The sequence below is a fragment of the Pyxicephalus adspersus genome, chromosome 7 (genome assembly GCF_032062135.1).
Source record: "Pyxicephalus adspersus chromosome 7, UCB_Pads_2.0, whole genome shotgun sequence".
Taxonomy (NCBI): Eukaryota; Metazoa; Chordata; class Amphibia; order Anura; family Pyxicephalidae; genus Pyxicephalus; species Pyxicephalus adspersus.
The window spans coordinates 38356106-38373196 of NC_092864.1; the positions used below are offsets into that span (position 1 = coordinate 38356106).

General features: G+C 38.0%; 1 protein-coding gene across 2 annotated transcripts in view; it reads left to right on the forward strand.

The window, feature by feature from the left end:
• Window positions 1-17091, forward strand: part of ACVR2A (activin A receptor type 2A) — a 32071-nt gene that overhangs the window by 12446 nt on the left and 2534 nt on the right. Inside the window, exons 2-9 of one of the 2 annotated variants that reach the window (XM_072418126.1) lie at window positions 7732-7939; window positions 9771-9880; window positions 10305-10459; window positions 13624-13647; window positions 14927-15070; window positions 15850-15993; window positions 16247-16392; window positions 16506-16620. In XM_072418126.1, the coding sequence (XP_072274227.1) occupies window positions 7732-7939; window positions 9771-9880; window positions 10305-10459; window positions 13624-13647; window positions 14927-15070; window positions 15850-15993; window positions 16247-16392; window positions 16506-16620 (1046 nt within the window). The remainder of the gene's footprint in view (window positions 1-7731; window positions 7940-9770; window positions 9881-10304; window positions 10460-13623; window positions 13648-14926; window positions 15071-15849; window positions 15994-16246; window positions 16393-16505; window positions 16621-17091) is intronic. The other variant, XM_072418127.1, reaches the window with a different exon arrangement.

Below are 17091 nucleotides of genomic sequence, written 5' to 3' on the forward strand. Positions count from 1 at the left end.
CTTTCTGGTGGAGTGTCCTATAACGGTGTAATACTGAATATTTCAGGCCTGTTCCTGCTCGGTGTGTCAGAGCAGTATGATTGTGAGGGATAGACAGTGACATAATGCCAGGCTTGTTAAATATAGATTCACATGTTACTAGAAGGAAAGCAAAGCTTGTCAATGGTGTATACTGTATTTACACTGCTGTCACAGCCTTTGCAAGATCACATTTTTAAAATAGAATTTCTGCCTTACCTAGAGATTTGACTGAAGCCTTCTTGACAGTTTAAAAGAAATTTGGTGCAGTATCCAGGGTTTCAAATCATAACTCTTACTAATTAGAATTTGTTTTTGTTTTTTTGTAGTGTTTGGGCAGTTTTAATTTGACATGCCATAGAGATGACTTTCCCCTTCTTTCTAAAAATAGCTGTTGGGTAGCAGAAATACAAACTTAAAGATCTGTATGCCAATGTTTTACCTTTTAGGGGATGTAAATGGTTGTTGTTGTGTTTCCTCTATAGTTATTCAGGGGGATGGGCTGTGCAATGTTTTGTAAGAGAGGCAGCGCATGGCCTAAACGGCTGAGCTTGGCATTACTGCATTTTGGCATTACTGCATTTTGGCATGTGCATGAAATGTGCTTCAAGTTGAACTCTAGGATGATAAAAAAGGCCAAAATTTAATGCAGCTCTGTAATCATTAATGGATCCTGAAATGTATTATTAAATCCAAGCTGTTTACCTGAATTTGATTTGGTATCGGTCTGTTGAAGTAGAAGGGCTGGAATTGTAAGAGAAGAAAGCAGAACATTAAGTCATTGAGCTTGTGCAAAAAAAAAAAGAAAAAAAGAAAAATATGCTTAGAAGGTGAAAGCAATGAGAGAATCTCCCTGTCCATTTAAGAGCTTGTATGGGTCCAGTATTCCAAGTATTGGGTTTAATGGTTATCTTGCAGCAAAAATGTAATGGAATGAAGGGTTTTATTTTGTTTTTCTCTAATTTTCTTTTTTTTGGGTGGGGATTGTTGTGACATTGCTGAGTGATGGACATAAGTGACACTTGATTCATCCCAGGAACTTGGAAAAAGCCCTGTCCTGTAAAAAAAACAAAACAAAAGTAGTTTATTAAAACATCTGGCTGATTTTATTAAGTTTTATTAAAGCTGTAAAAAAAGGCCATTGAGACCCCACTAATGAATCGCTATCCTGGGCAGGGGAGACTTTTATAGGATTAGAACAGCTGTTGTTGCTGGTAATGTAGCAGCATTTGCCATGTTAGTTCTAATGATGCTTATGTTAAGAACATAGACCCTGGTGTGCAATATAACTTGTATCTCAGGAGTTCTTTGTTGTAAAGAAAATACATTAAAGGGTATGGTATGTTTGCAAAAAGAATGATTGAGAGTTCCTCTTTATAATAAAACCAGGCATGCTATGTCCCTCCAGCAACTGAAGAATCACAAGTCCCAGCATACCCAAATAGCAGACCTGCTGAGCCTTATTCTTCACAACAGCCAGTGATTTCAATAGCCCTTTAACAACTATATGAACAGATATGAGCCAGTATTTATATTTCTTCTTCCTTTCAGCTTTTCTATAACGGTCAGCATTTACCCCCAAATACTAGGTGTCTTCACCATGTGCAATCTGTGCTACCCTTGTAATAGTTTTAATAAAGCAGTGGTTTACAGATCAGCTTTAATGCTAGTGTTTGCTGCAGTTTTTGAATTCCTTGTTCCCTTATTCTATCAGCCAGGATGATATGAATAAGGGAATATGTACCTTACATGAACTGTATAATGGGATATGGTTAGTCCAGTGTGTGCAGATGATGTTGGTTTGCTTTGATATCTTTTTGAGAAATGTAATCATAATGTAATGCATTGCTGGTTGGATCTGTTAACGGCAGCATTGTAATATTATTGTTGCCATTATTCTGCAAGTGAAAGCATCTAAACCTGATCTCACGTCTGTAGATCTGCTTGGCTCTTCTTCAGACCTTATTTGTTAGTTATTACCATCGCATACCAGAAACACCCCACATGACCTGCCAGTTATTTATTTTATTTTTTTTTTTTAACAGTCATGCATCAATCGTACTTTAGCCTTTGTCAGAGTTGGTTGGACTTTAACGTTTCCTTTTTCTACCTGCTTCCTACACATCCCCTTCAAAAATGTTTCTGCCTGGTATACCCAACCTCTCGGTATGAGATTATCGTTTTAATGTACTGTCTGATTACTTTAAATTGTTAGGTAAATGCTGAATGATAGGAACAGCCTGCTGTGACTTTGAGATAAATTCTGATCACTATTTTACAAAAAGCTTGTTGTGGTGTGTAATTGTCTTGGATAATAGCAGCATTATTTTACCTGTGTTTTACTTCTTGTAAATTCCCCAAGCTCTCCCCTTGCTCTTCTTTTCCTGCTTCTAGTGATTTTCTTGCATAGTGCTGAAATATTTGTGGTATGTGGCTCTGGAAAGTGATTGTAGATAATTCTCTGGGGAATGTCCAACATGTCATCCCAAGCAGCAGTGTGCATAGAAAAAATATTGCTAACCCAGAGTCCAACATGGCTGCATTCTTATTCTTCACCAGCATAAATGGATGTCAGGTCACCTTTAACATTGAGCATTTTGAACTTTGATTGTCAGTGTCTGACACTGCTCTTCAGAATAAATAGTAATCTTACTGCATAAGAAATGAAAATTTCCTTCCTGACCACTGGCATATAAAGACATGGGCTCTACCTATTCTACCTATTCACTTTTAAAAAATGTACAGGAAGTCCAATGCTTGGGGAATTGTTTTTTAAGGTTTTGTGTCTAGAATTTTCATTTTGCTTTTCTTTGAGACATTCAAGGATATTACGGTCATCTGTGACATCTGACTGATTTAGAAAGTATTCTGTGATGAGATGGTAAAATGTGTCTGAAAGCAAGGTTCACCTCTTATTTAAATTGTATTTGTTTCTTCTTGTAATGTGTTCAAAGTCTGGGTTTTAGGCTAGGTGCTGGCCATGTATCAGGTTTTGTTGGACTGTTTTTTTTTTTTGTTTTTTAAATTTTCAAATGCTTTTTACCAGATTTACCTTTTAGCAATAGGCCAAGTTTCTTTAGAATTTGTTATTACTACATTGTTTTGCCTTGGTTGATGGGTTTAATAATTGCAATATCAGAACAGTGCTTAACCTAGAAATTTTTTAAGCTGGCTAGGAAGAAATTGTAAGCAGGTGACAGCCCCTGTTTTGTGACACAATTCTTCAGTAATCATCTAAAAACAGCCGGGTGGTTACTGAAAAGTGCCAGGTGGTGCGCCCAACTAAAAGGGGCTGGGGAGAACACTGCATAAGTTGGCTCCTAAATGAACTGTTCTTGCTAGTTGGCTGCACTGCCAATGCTAAACTAAATTCTAAGCCATGTTAGCAGCCCTGTCTGAGCTGTCTGTATGAACTACAGAACACCTCCCAGGGGAGAGACCTGAGTCAGGGCTGTCAATACTATTTCAGGTGGGAGGAAGCTAGCTGCCTCCATGGATTTCTGAAAGGTATTTTTTCTGTACGTGGGATAGAACCATGGCACATATTTGTATTGTTGATATGCTGTACTTTTTCTACAGTAAAGTACTGATCTATGCTAGCAGTCTATCAATGATGAAGAAATTGTTATAACCAAATGTGAGAAATGGCAAGAATATATAAAAAAAACGATAAATAGTGGTTATTGGTTACACTAATAACCCAGGGAAAGATGCGCTGTAGCTTTCCCCCTAATTGCTATATTGTGCGGTGTTGGATGATGGATTTTTTTTACTCTACTCTGATGATTGAGACATCAGATGAGATTGTGTTGAAGCAGCTGCTTTGCTGTACTCCAGTGAGCAAGTACTTCCTCCTCTGTGTCTACTGTGTCAGCTCCGGCTCCTCAATGTCTGCCATCCGAAAGCTTTCATTGATCAATCAATGGATTCTATACATATTTGGAGGCTTGCATGGGGCGTTTAGGTAAAGGTGGGCTCTATACAGCAGACCGATCACCATCCCGTTCTAAGCGTGATTAATGCGATATGTACATGTTGTTTTATATATTTCACAGGCTCTCAGCAGTAGACTATGGTCTAGACTCCATGTCTGCATTCTCCTCCTGCTTTGATCCTCACTTCCAGCTTGGAATATTGCAGATTTGCGTGCTGTTTCAGTGTAACTTTACTCTTTGCTTTGTCTTTCTCCCCACAGCAGGGTATTTCTGCTTTTATCCTTGTCTGTAACATACACAAGCTAGATTAAAACTGTGAAACTGTCTGGACAATGAGCACGAAAAGCATTGTAAACAGATGTATGGGTATAGGTGGGTAAGGTTTTACCACCTTTTACAAATAAATGACAAATTGCAGGTTTGGCATGCAAACTGTTTGGATATTTAGTACTTTTTAAATATAAACATTTTCACATGTAAATGTGATCTGCCAAAAATTCAGAGAGGGGAGGAGGGATAGTAAATTTCCCTAGTAAACCCACCAATAGTGATTTCTTCAGTTCAGCTCGATTTGTTTTAGGCTGTTTAAAACCCTGGGATCTCAATTTGCATGTGACAGAGGTTTTGTTTGGAAATTTGGTGCTTATAAATTCTGATTCATTCTGCGGTTTAGTTTGTAGGATGAAAGTGTCTTTAGTAATGTTGTGTTATTTTTGTTAAGTGTTACTAGTGATAAGCAGAGTTACCTCTTTATCACGTTACAATAGATATCGAATGCTTATATCTGTCATAAGCAACAAGTCTTTGTCCCCACTGTCATTTTGAACACCATAGGAAGCTTTGGGAGAGTTGCAGGAAGGGGAATAGGCAGTGCAGCAAAACTTTTTAAAGTAAGATATATGATCCCATAGTGCCTACCCATAGGTAAAGATCACCCCAGCATATAAGGGATAAAACATTTTGGCCAGGCTATAATGGGGACCTTTGTTCTGAATCCTTATGGACAAGGCTGTTTGGATTCAATACCCTCATGTTTATGTGTGGCGTGTAAATTATTTTATAGCCTATTGACCAAATATTCCATGATCGGGTTCTGTATGGATTTATTGGACTACGTGATTCCAATTATTCAGCCATTATGTCCGTGTACGATGACCCCAATTGTTGTTTTTTGAATATCTGAATGGGTGTTGTACATTTGTATTACTATGCTATATTCTGATCTATCTTGTTTGGGTACTGTGAAGCTGCCTTTTTCACATCATTAGCATTGTGTTTCACACACATTGTTTAGACAATTCAAGCGTCATCATTAAAGGTAAACCATCGTTTAAATAAACTCTACTTTATTATGTTACTTAATATATAATAATGTAGATAGTTTGAAGGTTTTTTATCAAGCAAATTTGGATGTACATCTTGTGCCTGTTGTGAATTTCCTTGCTGTGTATCTGGTAAAGCCCCCCATGATTTAATTTATGTACATCGTTATTAGCATGAATCTATTTTGATTATGATTTTTATACCCAAGCACAGCATGTTTCCTGTTCTGTGGTACCTTTATTACATATTTTGTTCAGTAGCATTGAAGACAGGAATGTAGATCCTAAACCAAACACTGTGATCTGCATCAGTATGGATATCATTACTCCATATGTTGCCCTTTGCACACCCCATGGATCGTGTTCAATCCTGCCGCCATTTTGGTCTTCTTTACACTATTCAGTGGCTGTATACTTTCTTCAGGTTAGCGTGTGTGCCAGTGACTGATGATTTCCAGCACAAACCATTGCCGGTAGAGCCTGCTCTACTGGTTTGATGGGGACAGATACAGGGTGGATCCTACCTTTGGAAGAAAGAGGCGTGTGGGTTTTTTTTTTTTACCCTAATAGGAAAACACGTCTGACTTGTATTTTAAATAGGGTTTGTATTTCTGATTCAACTATAAAAAGAATGCAATAAATGGGGATGCATGAAGTCACCTACTGTGATTGATGTTTTTAAAAGAATGAATGAATGAGAATGCATTGCAATTAGAGAAGTTTTCTGTTTAGAAATTACCTTAATTAGCCTGGGCCAAATCTCGGGAGGCAGCCAGTTGTCTTCCTGCTTCCATTTACAGAATTATAAAGCTAAGCTCCCACCAATACCACAGTTTTAAATGCATGCAGACCTCCATATTTACATATTTAGGCTTTGGGCACCCGAAATTATGAACCCAAAATTCCCTGTCAAAGTACCTTTACTTCATGAACCTTCCTGTAGACTAGCCATAATCTAGAATCTGACTCCCCTGGGGTCGGCTGTACACAAGTTTATTTTCATATTCAATCCATTATTCAGTCAATTATTTTGAAACTAGATGGGCCAAAAATGATCATTTATTAGGTAGCATTGAAAAAAAACACGACCAATAAGGTTTGGGGGGTTTCTGTTCATTATATGATCATCCGGGACTGTTTTTGAGATCTCCTGATCCCAATTTGTGTTCAGTTGAGTTTTGTTGCATACCAAAATAAAGCTTTGAGAGACTGGATGAATAAAAATAAAATGTTTGCTTTATGATCATTTATAAATGACTGATGCTAAAGATCAACCTTTGCATTGATTGCAATGTGTAATAGTAAGATTCGTTGATTTTTACTTTTTGGATGCCAACATTTATAACATTGAAGGTAGAAAATCTTTTTAATTAAGTTGATTTAAATATTGCTATCTTGGTAAGTTTGTCCCTACAGTCCTGTACCAGAGCATGATGAGTTATTTGTGACCCCCATTACTCACAGTAGTGTTTAAGTTGTTGTCCTTTTAGTTTTTTTGGTGCATTTAGGTTTCTCAGAGTAGTCGTCTAATGCGCTGACTGCAATGGCTAACTCACCGATAACTAGTACAGCAGTTACAGGTGAACTCATGAAATGTGATTTTGTTTTAGCAAGACCTCTGTATGTATGGTTGTACTGTGCTCACTTTGGTAGCCAGGTTTTATGTTTTTTTTTTTTTAACGGTAACCTTTTAATGCTTTTACACTGATGTAATAGTTTGCATGTGTGTATGTATATTTACCTGTTTACTTTATGATTAAACATTAATACCACTTCTGCTTCCCTCTCCATAAAATGTAAAATATTTTAGCCTCCCAGCCTACCTGGCTTTCTTTTTCAAATGTTTTTCAAATGTTAATCCTATGCAGTGTTTAACCCAGAAATTATTTTAAGGTGGGTGGTAAGAAATTGTTGGTGGGCGTCAGCTTCTTATTCACAGTGGCCCTCAGAACACCACCTCATATCTATAACTTAGGGGTTGGTTCTTTTACAGTGTCACTGTTAGCTGCTTACTCACTTTTATTTTTTGTCACTGTTGAATTAAATATATTTTATGTAGGATAAATGGACTTTTACCGTAAGACTTCTGATTGGTAGTCCGTTTATTAAAGCTTACATTGAGCTGGTGTGTAAAATATGCTTATCTCCAGCTTCCTGGCTATAAGTGTTGATCACTGTAAACATGTGGCTCCTCTTCAAAAGATACAGTTTGTAAAAATTTTCACAGGAAAAGTCTGGAATGTAAAGTAATACAGTGATTACATATATAACATGGTTGCCTTTGGTCATTGTTGCAGAGGGGTTGATGTACCTGACACAACTTTCAGAGAACTAGCAAAAGTTTACATCTTTCAGCTATATGCTCAGCGGTAGTAAGCATGCTAAACGTGCAATGTGACCTCTTCAGATGAACTCCTGTTTTATATGTTAACACACAGTGTTTTTGTATTCTACAGGAGCCATTTTAGGGAGGTCGGAAACCCAGGAATGTATCTTTTATAATGCCAATTGGGAAAAGGACAAGACAAACCACAGCGGCATTGAGCGATGCCATGGAGACCACGACAAGAGGAAGCATTGTTTTGCCACGTGGAAGAATAACTCTGGATCTATTGAAATTCTTAAGCAGGGCTGTTGGTTGGATGACATCAACTGCTATGACAAGTAAGAACATCTTGACTATTGTATAGTAAAATTGGGCACTCTTTCTAGCTGTAATATTACTGAATAATTCAGCAACCCTCCAGGATGGAAGTTTTGTTCTGTTTCCGTTTATTGAAATGCTCCTTCACTCTTAGAAAGCCATCATGCATAAAATGTTGATATTAAAAATAAAGCTTCTAAGACAGGATGTGGTTATTATCTGAATAGGGTTTCTTTAAAGCTTTTAAAGCTAATTTATTACAGTAATATATTTAGGATGCAAAACAGACATATATATGCCATAAACCCCAACCCAATATTGTGCCAAGGCTCTCATACCAGACTGCTTTTGTTGTACGACAGTCTCCATTGAACGCTGCCTTATCAACATCTAGTTGGGTTTCTGGGCTGCTTCTTGTAAGTAAGAACATCAGTTTGACTTTCTAAATTCTGCCAGCAAAGCATTTTTTAACGCTTGCTGCAGCATTTGATTATAAAAAGCTACTTGTACATGCAGCCTGACTAAATTGCAGAAACACATTGGGAGGATTCTGTTGAGCACAGTGCATGGGTTTTGTCTATCACCCCAAAATTTTTGTACATGAACACACAAATGTTAGTCTGGTTAAAATGTTAGTCACGCCCCTAAAACGTGTTGGATGGAAGAAGGTAAACTAGCACTCAGGTACAAAAGACTTCTGGAGGGACAGTGAAAGTTGTTCATACATTGACTGTACAGCAGCAGTTTTCTGTTGCCCATGTCAGTCTGAAGCCGTTTGATGTACTATATTTGTGTTGATTTATCTTCATTGTACTCTGGCTGTGTTTTGTGTTTGTTCTCTTGATTTGACCTGACCAGCAGCAGAAAGCTTGAGGATTTTAAAGCACAATGCAGAGGAATTATCTGTGATGTTTGCCGATTCTAGTACACACAAGCATAGGCCACTTTTGTTCGACTGACCAGACTAATCCATTTTTCAGATCAATAATTAAATGCTCCCAGAACATGTTTAGGATATTCTGCCCCTTCAAATCTTTTTTTAATTGGAGAGTGATCTGAGTTCTGATTTGATATTGGAAATAAAATTAAAAGTGAAAATCAGCCTGTGTGCACTAGATCTTATAAAATATATCCAATGCTGCTGTTCTGTTTATTTTGTTGGAATAAAACTTTCCCTGGCTGTACTGTTTTTAGTTTCCTTCCATTGAAAAGCTAATGGAAGGACGATGTAAAAGTAACTGGAATTACAGACTGTGCACTGTGATAGCTGGATAGTTATCAAACTGCTGAGCGGAGGGCACTGTTCAGAGCAATGACTTCATGTCATCTCTTTAACGTTCTGCTAAATGACAGGAAATTACGTTTTTCCCTGTTTTAAATAGGTAGATATGCAAAACATAAACTTTGACTTTTATAAAGATTATTTTTAGGGCTCTATTTATAAAACAATAAATCTGAAATTCCTTAAATTTTTCCTACTGAAAATTACTGCCGTTGAAACATGGACCTGGAAGATTCTCACAAGGGAATGCTTGATTCGCTGTTTTATCAATAGAGCTCTTGGTGTGTGAAGGAGGCATAAGGAAGCCTAAGGCCATGTGGACACCTGCTATGTTGGCTGCAGCCTGTTTAAAAGCATTTTGCAGTTAATTTTTAAATGCCTTCCAACAGTATTTTTCCTGAAGTCTTTAAAGTCTAAACGTTTGTCATGGTGAGCTGTCAACATTCATTTTTTTACTGCTTATTTGTTTTTAAAAGGTTTCAGGAACTTCTCTCTTTTGTGTACCAGTATATTTTGACAATTTTAAAATTTGAGATTTATTGGGTGTTTTTTCCCCCCTGCACAATAAGGAATGAATGCGTAGAGCGTAAGGAGAACCCCGATGTCCTCTTCTGTTGCTGTGAAGGCAGTACATGCAATGACCGATTCTTCCACTTTCCAGAAGCTGAAATCGCCCAGCGTACGTATTTCTTTAATGGGGAAATTAAAGTGTGCACCATTAAAACCAGAGTGGATATTGCTCCTTTAATTAAATGCTGTAACCTTTTTTTAGCCAATCAGCTTTCCTATGCCTGAATTTGCAAAACCATGAATTGCTTGGGTAATTAGTTGCAGTGGATAAAAGCACATTATCTTTGTCACTAATAATAGACATATAAAACTAGAGAGTATCATCATCATAAATGGGTCTGAAAAGAACATGCAGTAGATTACCTTCTAGAAGTAAAACTGTGTAGTCCTGTCTTGCATGATCCAGTGGTCCCTATTGGTATTGGCACACGGGGGGTTCTGTAGTGTGGGATCTTTTTTTAATGTATAATATTAACCGATTTCTTGACAGCGATTGCAGTGTCTGATCATCAGATCTTCTCTTTATTTTGCAGCCACTTCTAACCCAATCCCCGCAACGCTTTCTCTGTTCCATGTACTACTATACGCTCTGGTGCCTATTATGGGTTTAGCTGTGATCATCCTTTTTTCCTTCTGGATGTACAGACATCATAAGCTTGCTTATCCCCCAGTGCTGGTCCCAACACAGGTATGTATCCGAGGTGAATTGCTTAGAGCTGGGAAGAAGAATGTAAAATGATTGCTGTTTTGGGGTTTCCATCTATAGGCCACTCGGCAAAAAAAAAAAAAAAAACGAATTTCTAAGGTCAGATTTCACCTTAGAACACTAGCTAAAAAGAATTTGAATCTCCCAAGTTGGGATAAGTTGCCCCCAAGACTTCAGGAAACAGTAACTATGAATTTGATCTGCTGCTCCACAACAGGGGGGAAGTTTTCTGCTGATTGGGTTACGATACGAAGCTCCATTAATGTGTGTTCTGGCTGGGTCACACAAGTTACTCAAGGCTGCAGTTTGTAATATTCAATTGAAAATCAACCTGTAAACTTGTCACAGGGTTAATGATTGCTGTCATGACAGATGACAAAGCAGTCTTCAGCACTGGGAACATTTTGCACGCTGTGATTATCAGTTTTAAAAGATCTAGGCACATTGTGTTATCTGGCACTAATCATTGAAATTGCTCTTCACTTAAATGTTTTATTTTCATATTTAATGTGTTCTATATAAGTGTGAATAAGATCCTCAGGATTCAAAGGAATAGACCTATCTGCCGTAATCTATCTGAGATGTGAAAACTGATTGCTTTTATTAGGGTCTAGCTACACCAATACATTTTGTTGAGCTCTGCTGGAAAAGCAAAAATCCTTCACTTTACATTGGGTGGTTTGGCCGGGCTTTTTTTCTTTTTTTAATTCTTACTGACCTTGGTTTGATAAATGGTGAATACATTTTAGAGGACACGTCCTTCTGATACAACCAGTTAGACTTTATCATTTTAGGCATGCAAAAGTCAAATGGCTATAATTAAATGACACATTTTCATATTTAGCAACACTTGGGAAGATATTGATAAATCTAAAGGGTCTGCCTGGGGGGCTCATTTAGACTTGCAGCATCCTAAATGTATTCAATACCTTGTCCTGTTTACAGGTGTGGTACACTATTGTTAAAGGACCCCATTCATCTGATATAAATGCAGCTACAGACTTTCACATATTTACATCTTTATGAGCACTTAACAATAAAATAAAATTATAAGCCCTCAATGACCTCTGCAGCTACAGGCACTGTGTATTAAATCACCTATAAGATTTACAGCAGAGGACACTTTACTCACAGTTGGTATCCTACCTATGCTTTTCAGCAGTGAGCTAGTGGTTTATCCGTCTCACACAACCTTCTGCCATGTAGGAAAGCAAGGTTATGAGATGGGTCCTTTTTCTGTGGCTTAGTTGGTTGATGCAGCTGGGTATTTTTTTCTGTGGCTCTATTGGCAATGTTTTGTCTGCTGATGCAGCTGGGTATTTCTTCTGTGCTTAACTTGGTTGATGTTCTTTCTGTTTGCTGATGAAGTTTTGTTGTGTAACAGCTGGTGTTAACCCCACTGAAAGCTAGCTATGTAGATAAACATAGGCTTACTACCTATGTCATATTTATTATACTCTTTCTTTTCAAAGTTGAGCGGTATTTTGGCATGACAAACCAGCGTCAGTCATACAGTTTTGCATTAACATTTACATATTTGAAAAAGATACTTGCACAAGACACGTAAAAGCTATAAACTTACAAATGCCCCCAACATGGCTGCCATGCAGCATGGAAATTTGTTACACAATCACTTAGCATGGCATTAGAGACATGGTACACATGTGTACTTCCAAAACAAACCCTCTCCTCTCCAACCCTTTGATTAGGAGAAAAATATCATGTAGTTTGAGTATGAAGGTGCTTGTGGCTACCTACCCACTTGGGGCATAGCTATATGTACTCTCATCATATCTCCCCATGCATCAGTTGAAAACTGCTTTGTGATTTAGACAGAAGGGGTATACATGAGGGACAGGTTGTGAGGAGCTCATCTGAGGGTCTGATTGTTTAGTGGGGTCCCCTGTATATGGCCATATTTATATAAAATGCCCTCTATTTGACCTCCATTTAGGAGTTGTAGAATACATTGTAATAAAAGCCATGGAGTGATGTGTATCACTTCCCTCTGCTCTGCGTGGATGGCACAACGTCATCAATCCATAACAGTCACTAAATGCTGAATAGGCACAGCTATGTTTCCAGACCTCTGTAACGTGATAGAGGCAATGCAGGGAAGTCTTTAAAGTCCATCTGTACTGAAATACAGAAGGTGCCTTTCTTTTTTTGAGGTTTTTACGATTTTCTTTCTATATTTACATCTAGATCAATTAATCCAGTTTGGTTGATAAACCTATAATGAAGAAACTGACACAGGCAAAGATAAGGAGTTGCAAATGCCATTCAGCTAAAAGGAGGGATTGGTTTTATGGAGGAAGTTAAATTTAGTGGGTTTTGGACCAAGACACTTCTTCTTTTGTGGCTCAGTTGATAAATGTTCTGCCTGCTGATCCAGTTTTGTTTAGAAACTGGCGCTGACATATATACTATTTCTGCTTACATGGTTTTAATTTACTTTTTCCCAAATTATCCAAGTAAAAAGGAATAATATACAGCATCAGGCTTTTCTTTGCTCCCATTACACTCTAATTCGCGACCGAACCCAGGGAATGTCTTGTGTGTAACCCCTACCAATAGGATTGGTCGCGGCCCACACAGCCTCTGAGCACCCGTGTGTGTACTAAGTTTTTCATGACGTCATTAGATCGGGGTGGTGTAAAAATATTTGCTGATACTCAAAAGAAATAGTTTGCAGAAAGGTGACCTTGTTTTTATAATTCAGAATTTTGTACAGCCAAGCTTCTTGGATTTCCTATGATTTGTGTGTTTCTAAGAAAGAAATTCTGTTATCAGAGTATGAGTAGAACACACCAAGGAAAGCATTCCACACATGAAGCTTTGGAATGTGCGGTACCTTTGAGATAAGCAATGTGCTCCCGCCATTAACATGTATTACAACAGTGCCCTCTGGTGTGCAAAGGTAAAAGGACACCCTTCCAAAAACGTACTCGGTGCGCCACGCAGTTTTTGCCTTCAATGACTCATGAACTTTTGTCAATTGATTGGGATTTGAGCCGATTTTGTTCCGTGTCTGATTTTTGCATGGTCTTTTAAAGATTAGAGCTGTATTACTAGGAATGTACGATCGTTTTATTCTTGCCGAGGTTCAGCTAGTAATTTCTTTTGCCTATGTTTTTCTTCACAAGCACGCCTTTCACATAATGATAGAGGTAAGATGACTTGTTTCCACAGATTGATAACACCTAGTGCTGTGCATGATAGAATTGTGAGGTCTTTTTGTTCAGTAACATGCCAGACACTTGCCATGGCCTGCTCACTACACCGTGCCAGTCACATGGTAACCTCTAACCAATTGCTTTGCTCAGCTTTTTAATCGGATTAGACAATCACTGTTTTAATTTAAACCATTTAGATTGATGAGATTGGGGAAATACTAAGCACATATTAGATATCAAAATAAAGTAATATTGAATGGTTTCTGTTGTGGATATATAATAAAAGTTTACATGTAGAATGTTAAGGAAAATCAGAATCGGCTTTCCTGCAAAAGTCTTGTTAAAACACAACTTTGGACTATGGGCAATAAAGATTTTTCATATTCTAATGAGCAGTAAAAATTGTTAAAAAAAAAACTGCCCCTGATCTCTAACTGCATGTCCTGTGAATTTATTCTCAAAGATCCGTAAAGACAATGTTTTGACTTTTCACAGGAAGACTGCTAAGATTCCACTGCATCTGAAAGTTATATAGGGAAAAAATTGATTGCTTCAGTTGTGAACCTCAAAAGATAAATGTCTCCACATTGCTTATAGCTACAGAGGCATTTGCATTCGTAGTTGTTTTACTGCTTGATTAGAATATATAAACCTTTGAATGTACATAGTTCACAAGTTCAAAAAAGACAGCAGCATGCCACATCTACCAGCAGATGCTTTTTTATTAGTATAATCCAGAAACTTATTTCCTGCATGATGATATACCTTTTTTCTTTTTTAGTATGCAATGAGCTTAGTATGCCAAGAATTGATGAGCAGCAGCTTCCGCTGACATAAATTTATCGTCTCAAATATGAGCAGACTAAAATCAAGGCTTTCAATTTAAATTTGTCGTTTTAGAATGTTCTATATAAAATATGTCCAGAGTAGCCATTTCTAGGGACAGTAAAGCTCCTTCAATCTTGCTTGTCCTCAGAGCATCTATAAAGATGTGTGAGATCCCAAAAGTTATACTTTGTGTATATTTTGTCTTAAGAAGGTAACACAAAATGCAGTGGTAACCACATTTTCCATTATTATACAATAGTGTGTAGGTCTTATTTCTATATATGCATTTAATAAATAGATAATAGTGGTTTAAATTGTGACACAGGAGCTTCGTGTTTCCAAGGGCGTTCCAAGGGAACATTTATCTGAGGTTTTTCCATGTATGATGAAGATTGCTTACTGAATTATGGTATAATATGCTGTAACCTTTTTATCTTTTTTTTAGGATCCAGGACCTCCTCCACCTTCTCCATTGCTGGGGCTGAAGCCTCTGCAGTTACTGGAAGTTAAAGCTCGAGGGAGGTTTGGTTGCGTGTGGAAGGCACAATTGTTAAATGAACTCGTAGCTGTCAAGATATTCCCCGTACAGGTATGTGCCGGCGTGTTTAAACGTGATCCTCCAGATATTTTATCCTGATTGCTCATGCTTGTTACCTGCGTTCAGAGTGCAGAGAAAAGTGTGTTTTTTTTGTAAATGTTTCTTCAAGGAATCTTCTATTTGCTGACTTTATCTAGACTGAGTGACTGTTTAATTCCTGGCGTGACAAGGAGCAAACATGATAGGTGACATCACATATTGTATATCCTGAGCGTGTCATCACTTGCTGATTTCATATTCCTTAGCTATTCAGCTCCAGATATTCTGTTTATCATTGTAGGTTTGACATCCAGCATATCTAACTTTATTTTAAACCTCATTGTTTCCAGTCTATGTGTTCTATTTTTAGGTAGGCTTTCTAGTTTAGCACAGGTATTCCTTTATATTCTCTCCTTTAACCGCCGCACCCCCCAGGTTTAGGTATAGAAACCTATGACTTTGGAATTGTGATGATAGCCGAGACAAAGTGAAGAGGTCCTCCGAGGAACAGCTGCCATGTCAGAAAAGCAGCTGGGAAGCCTGTTTGAAAAGCCACTAGAAGCCGGTTAGCTTGGTTATATATTCAGTTCGCTTAAGCCAGGCTGCCAAGGGGGGTTTGGTAAACCTTTATGTGATTTGCTTTTTAAGCATTGTTTTGACAACATAAGAAGGAAAGGCAGCCAGATAGGTGGACATTAAATTTTAGTGCAAGATTCACTGTAAGTTATAGATGTTGTTCCACCAGGAGCCCTGTGATTATGTTTGTAATAGTTTTTGTTTCTGTCCTGCAGGACAAATTATCGTGGCAAAACGAATATGAGATTTATAGCCTTCCAGGCATGAAGCATGAGAATATCTTGCAGTTCATTGGAGCAGAAAAACGTGGCACCAACCTGGACACGGATCTTTGGCTCATAACTGCTTTTCATGAAAAGGTTAGATTTTTTTTTTTTTTGGACATTAAAAAGTAAACGGTATATTCTTGAGTGCCTTTTGCATTCATGTAATTTATCTTGTTTTTATTCCATTGTGATGCTGTGATATAGGGATCCCCTGTTCTTAGGACAACTTTTATAAAGGATTAAATCTCTCCAATAAATTAAAACTATTTTTATTTCTCAGTGTAGCCCTGTATTCTGTTGCAGTTATTTCTGAGTTGTATTTATTTTGTGACTTCCTTTTCCACAGGGTTCGCTTACGGATTTTCTTAAAGCAAACATAGTTACTTGGAATGAGCTTTATCACATTGCAGAATCGATGGCCAGGGGCCTGGCATACCTTCACGAAGATATCCCCAACCTGAAAGATGGCCACAAGCCAGCGATAGCCCACAGGTAACTATCTTTTCCCATTTGGTTGGATGGTTTTTCCATTCATGGGTAAGTTATTGATTTGGGAAACCTGTTGAGCATGCTCAGCTAATTCACATATCTCCTTCTTTTTATAGGGATATAAAGAGCAAAAATATCCTCTTGAAAAACAACCTGACAGCCTGCATAGCTGATTTTGGTCTCGCTCTCAAGTTTGAAGCTGGTAAATCTGCCGGAGACACACACGGTCAGGTATGTGTCTTGATATTTTGAAATAAACTGCTGTATTAGACCCAGTTACTTCTGAATAAATATTTTTTCAGCTGTGTGATAAGGAACTTAGTAGAACACAACTATTTGCCATATGCTGGTGTACTGAAACCGGAAAGAGTCTGGGATAAGGGGGGGGGGGGAAGTGGGGCTGTCACATAACAAGAGAATAACTTAGAAGATCTGTTAATAATTATACATACCGTATTTTCCGGCGTACAAGACGACTTTTTAACCCCGAAAAATCTATGACAAAGTCAGGGGTCGTCTTGTACGCCGGGTACCAGTACTTACCTGCAGCGTCCGGTGTCCCCGCGAGTTCCCTCTCTGGTCTGACGTCCCTGCGAGTCCTCCTGTGCCTCCTTCTGTCTTCCTGCTTTTCAGCTTACACGAATCCTCCTGGGCAGGCTCGCGTTGCTTCACAGCAGGACTCGTGTAAGCTGAAAAGCAGGA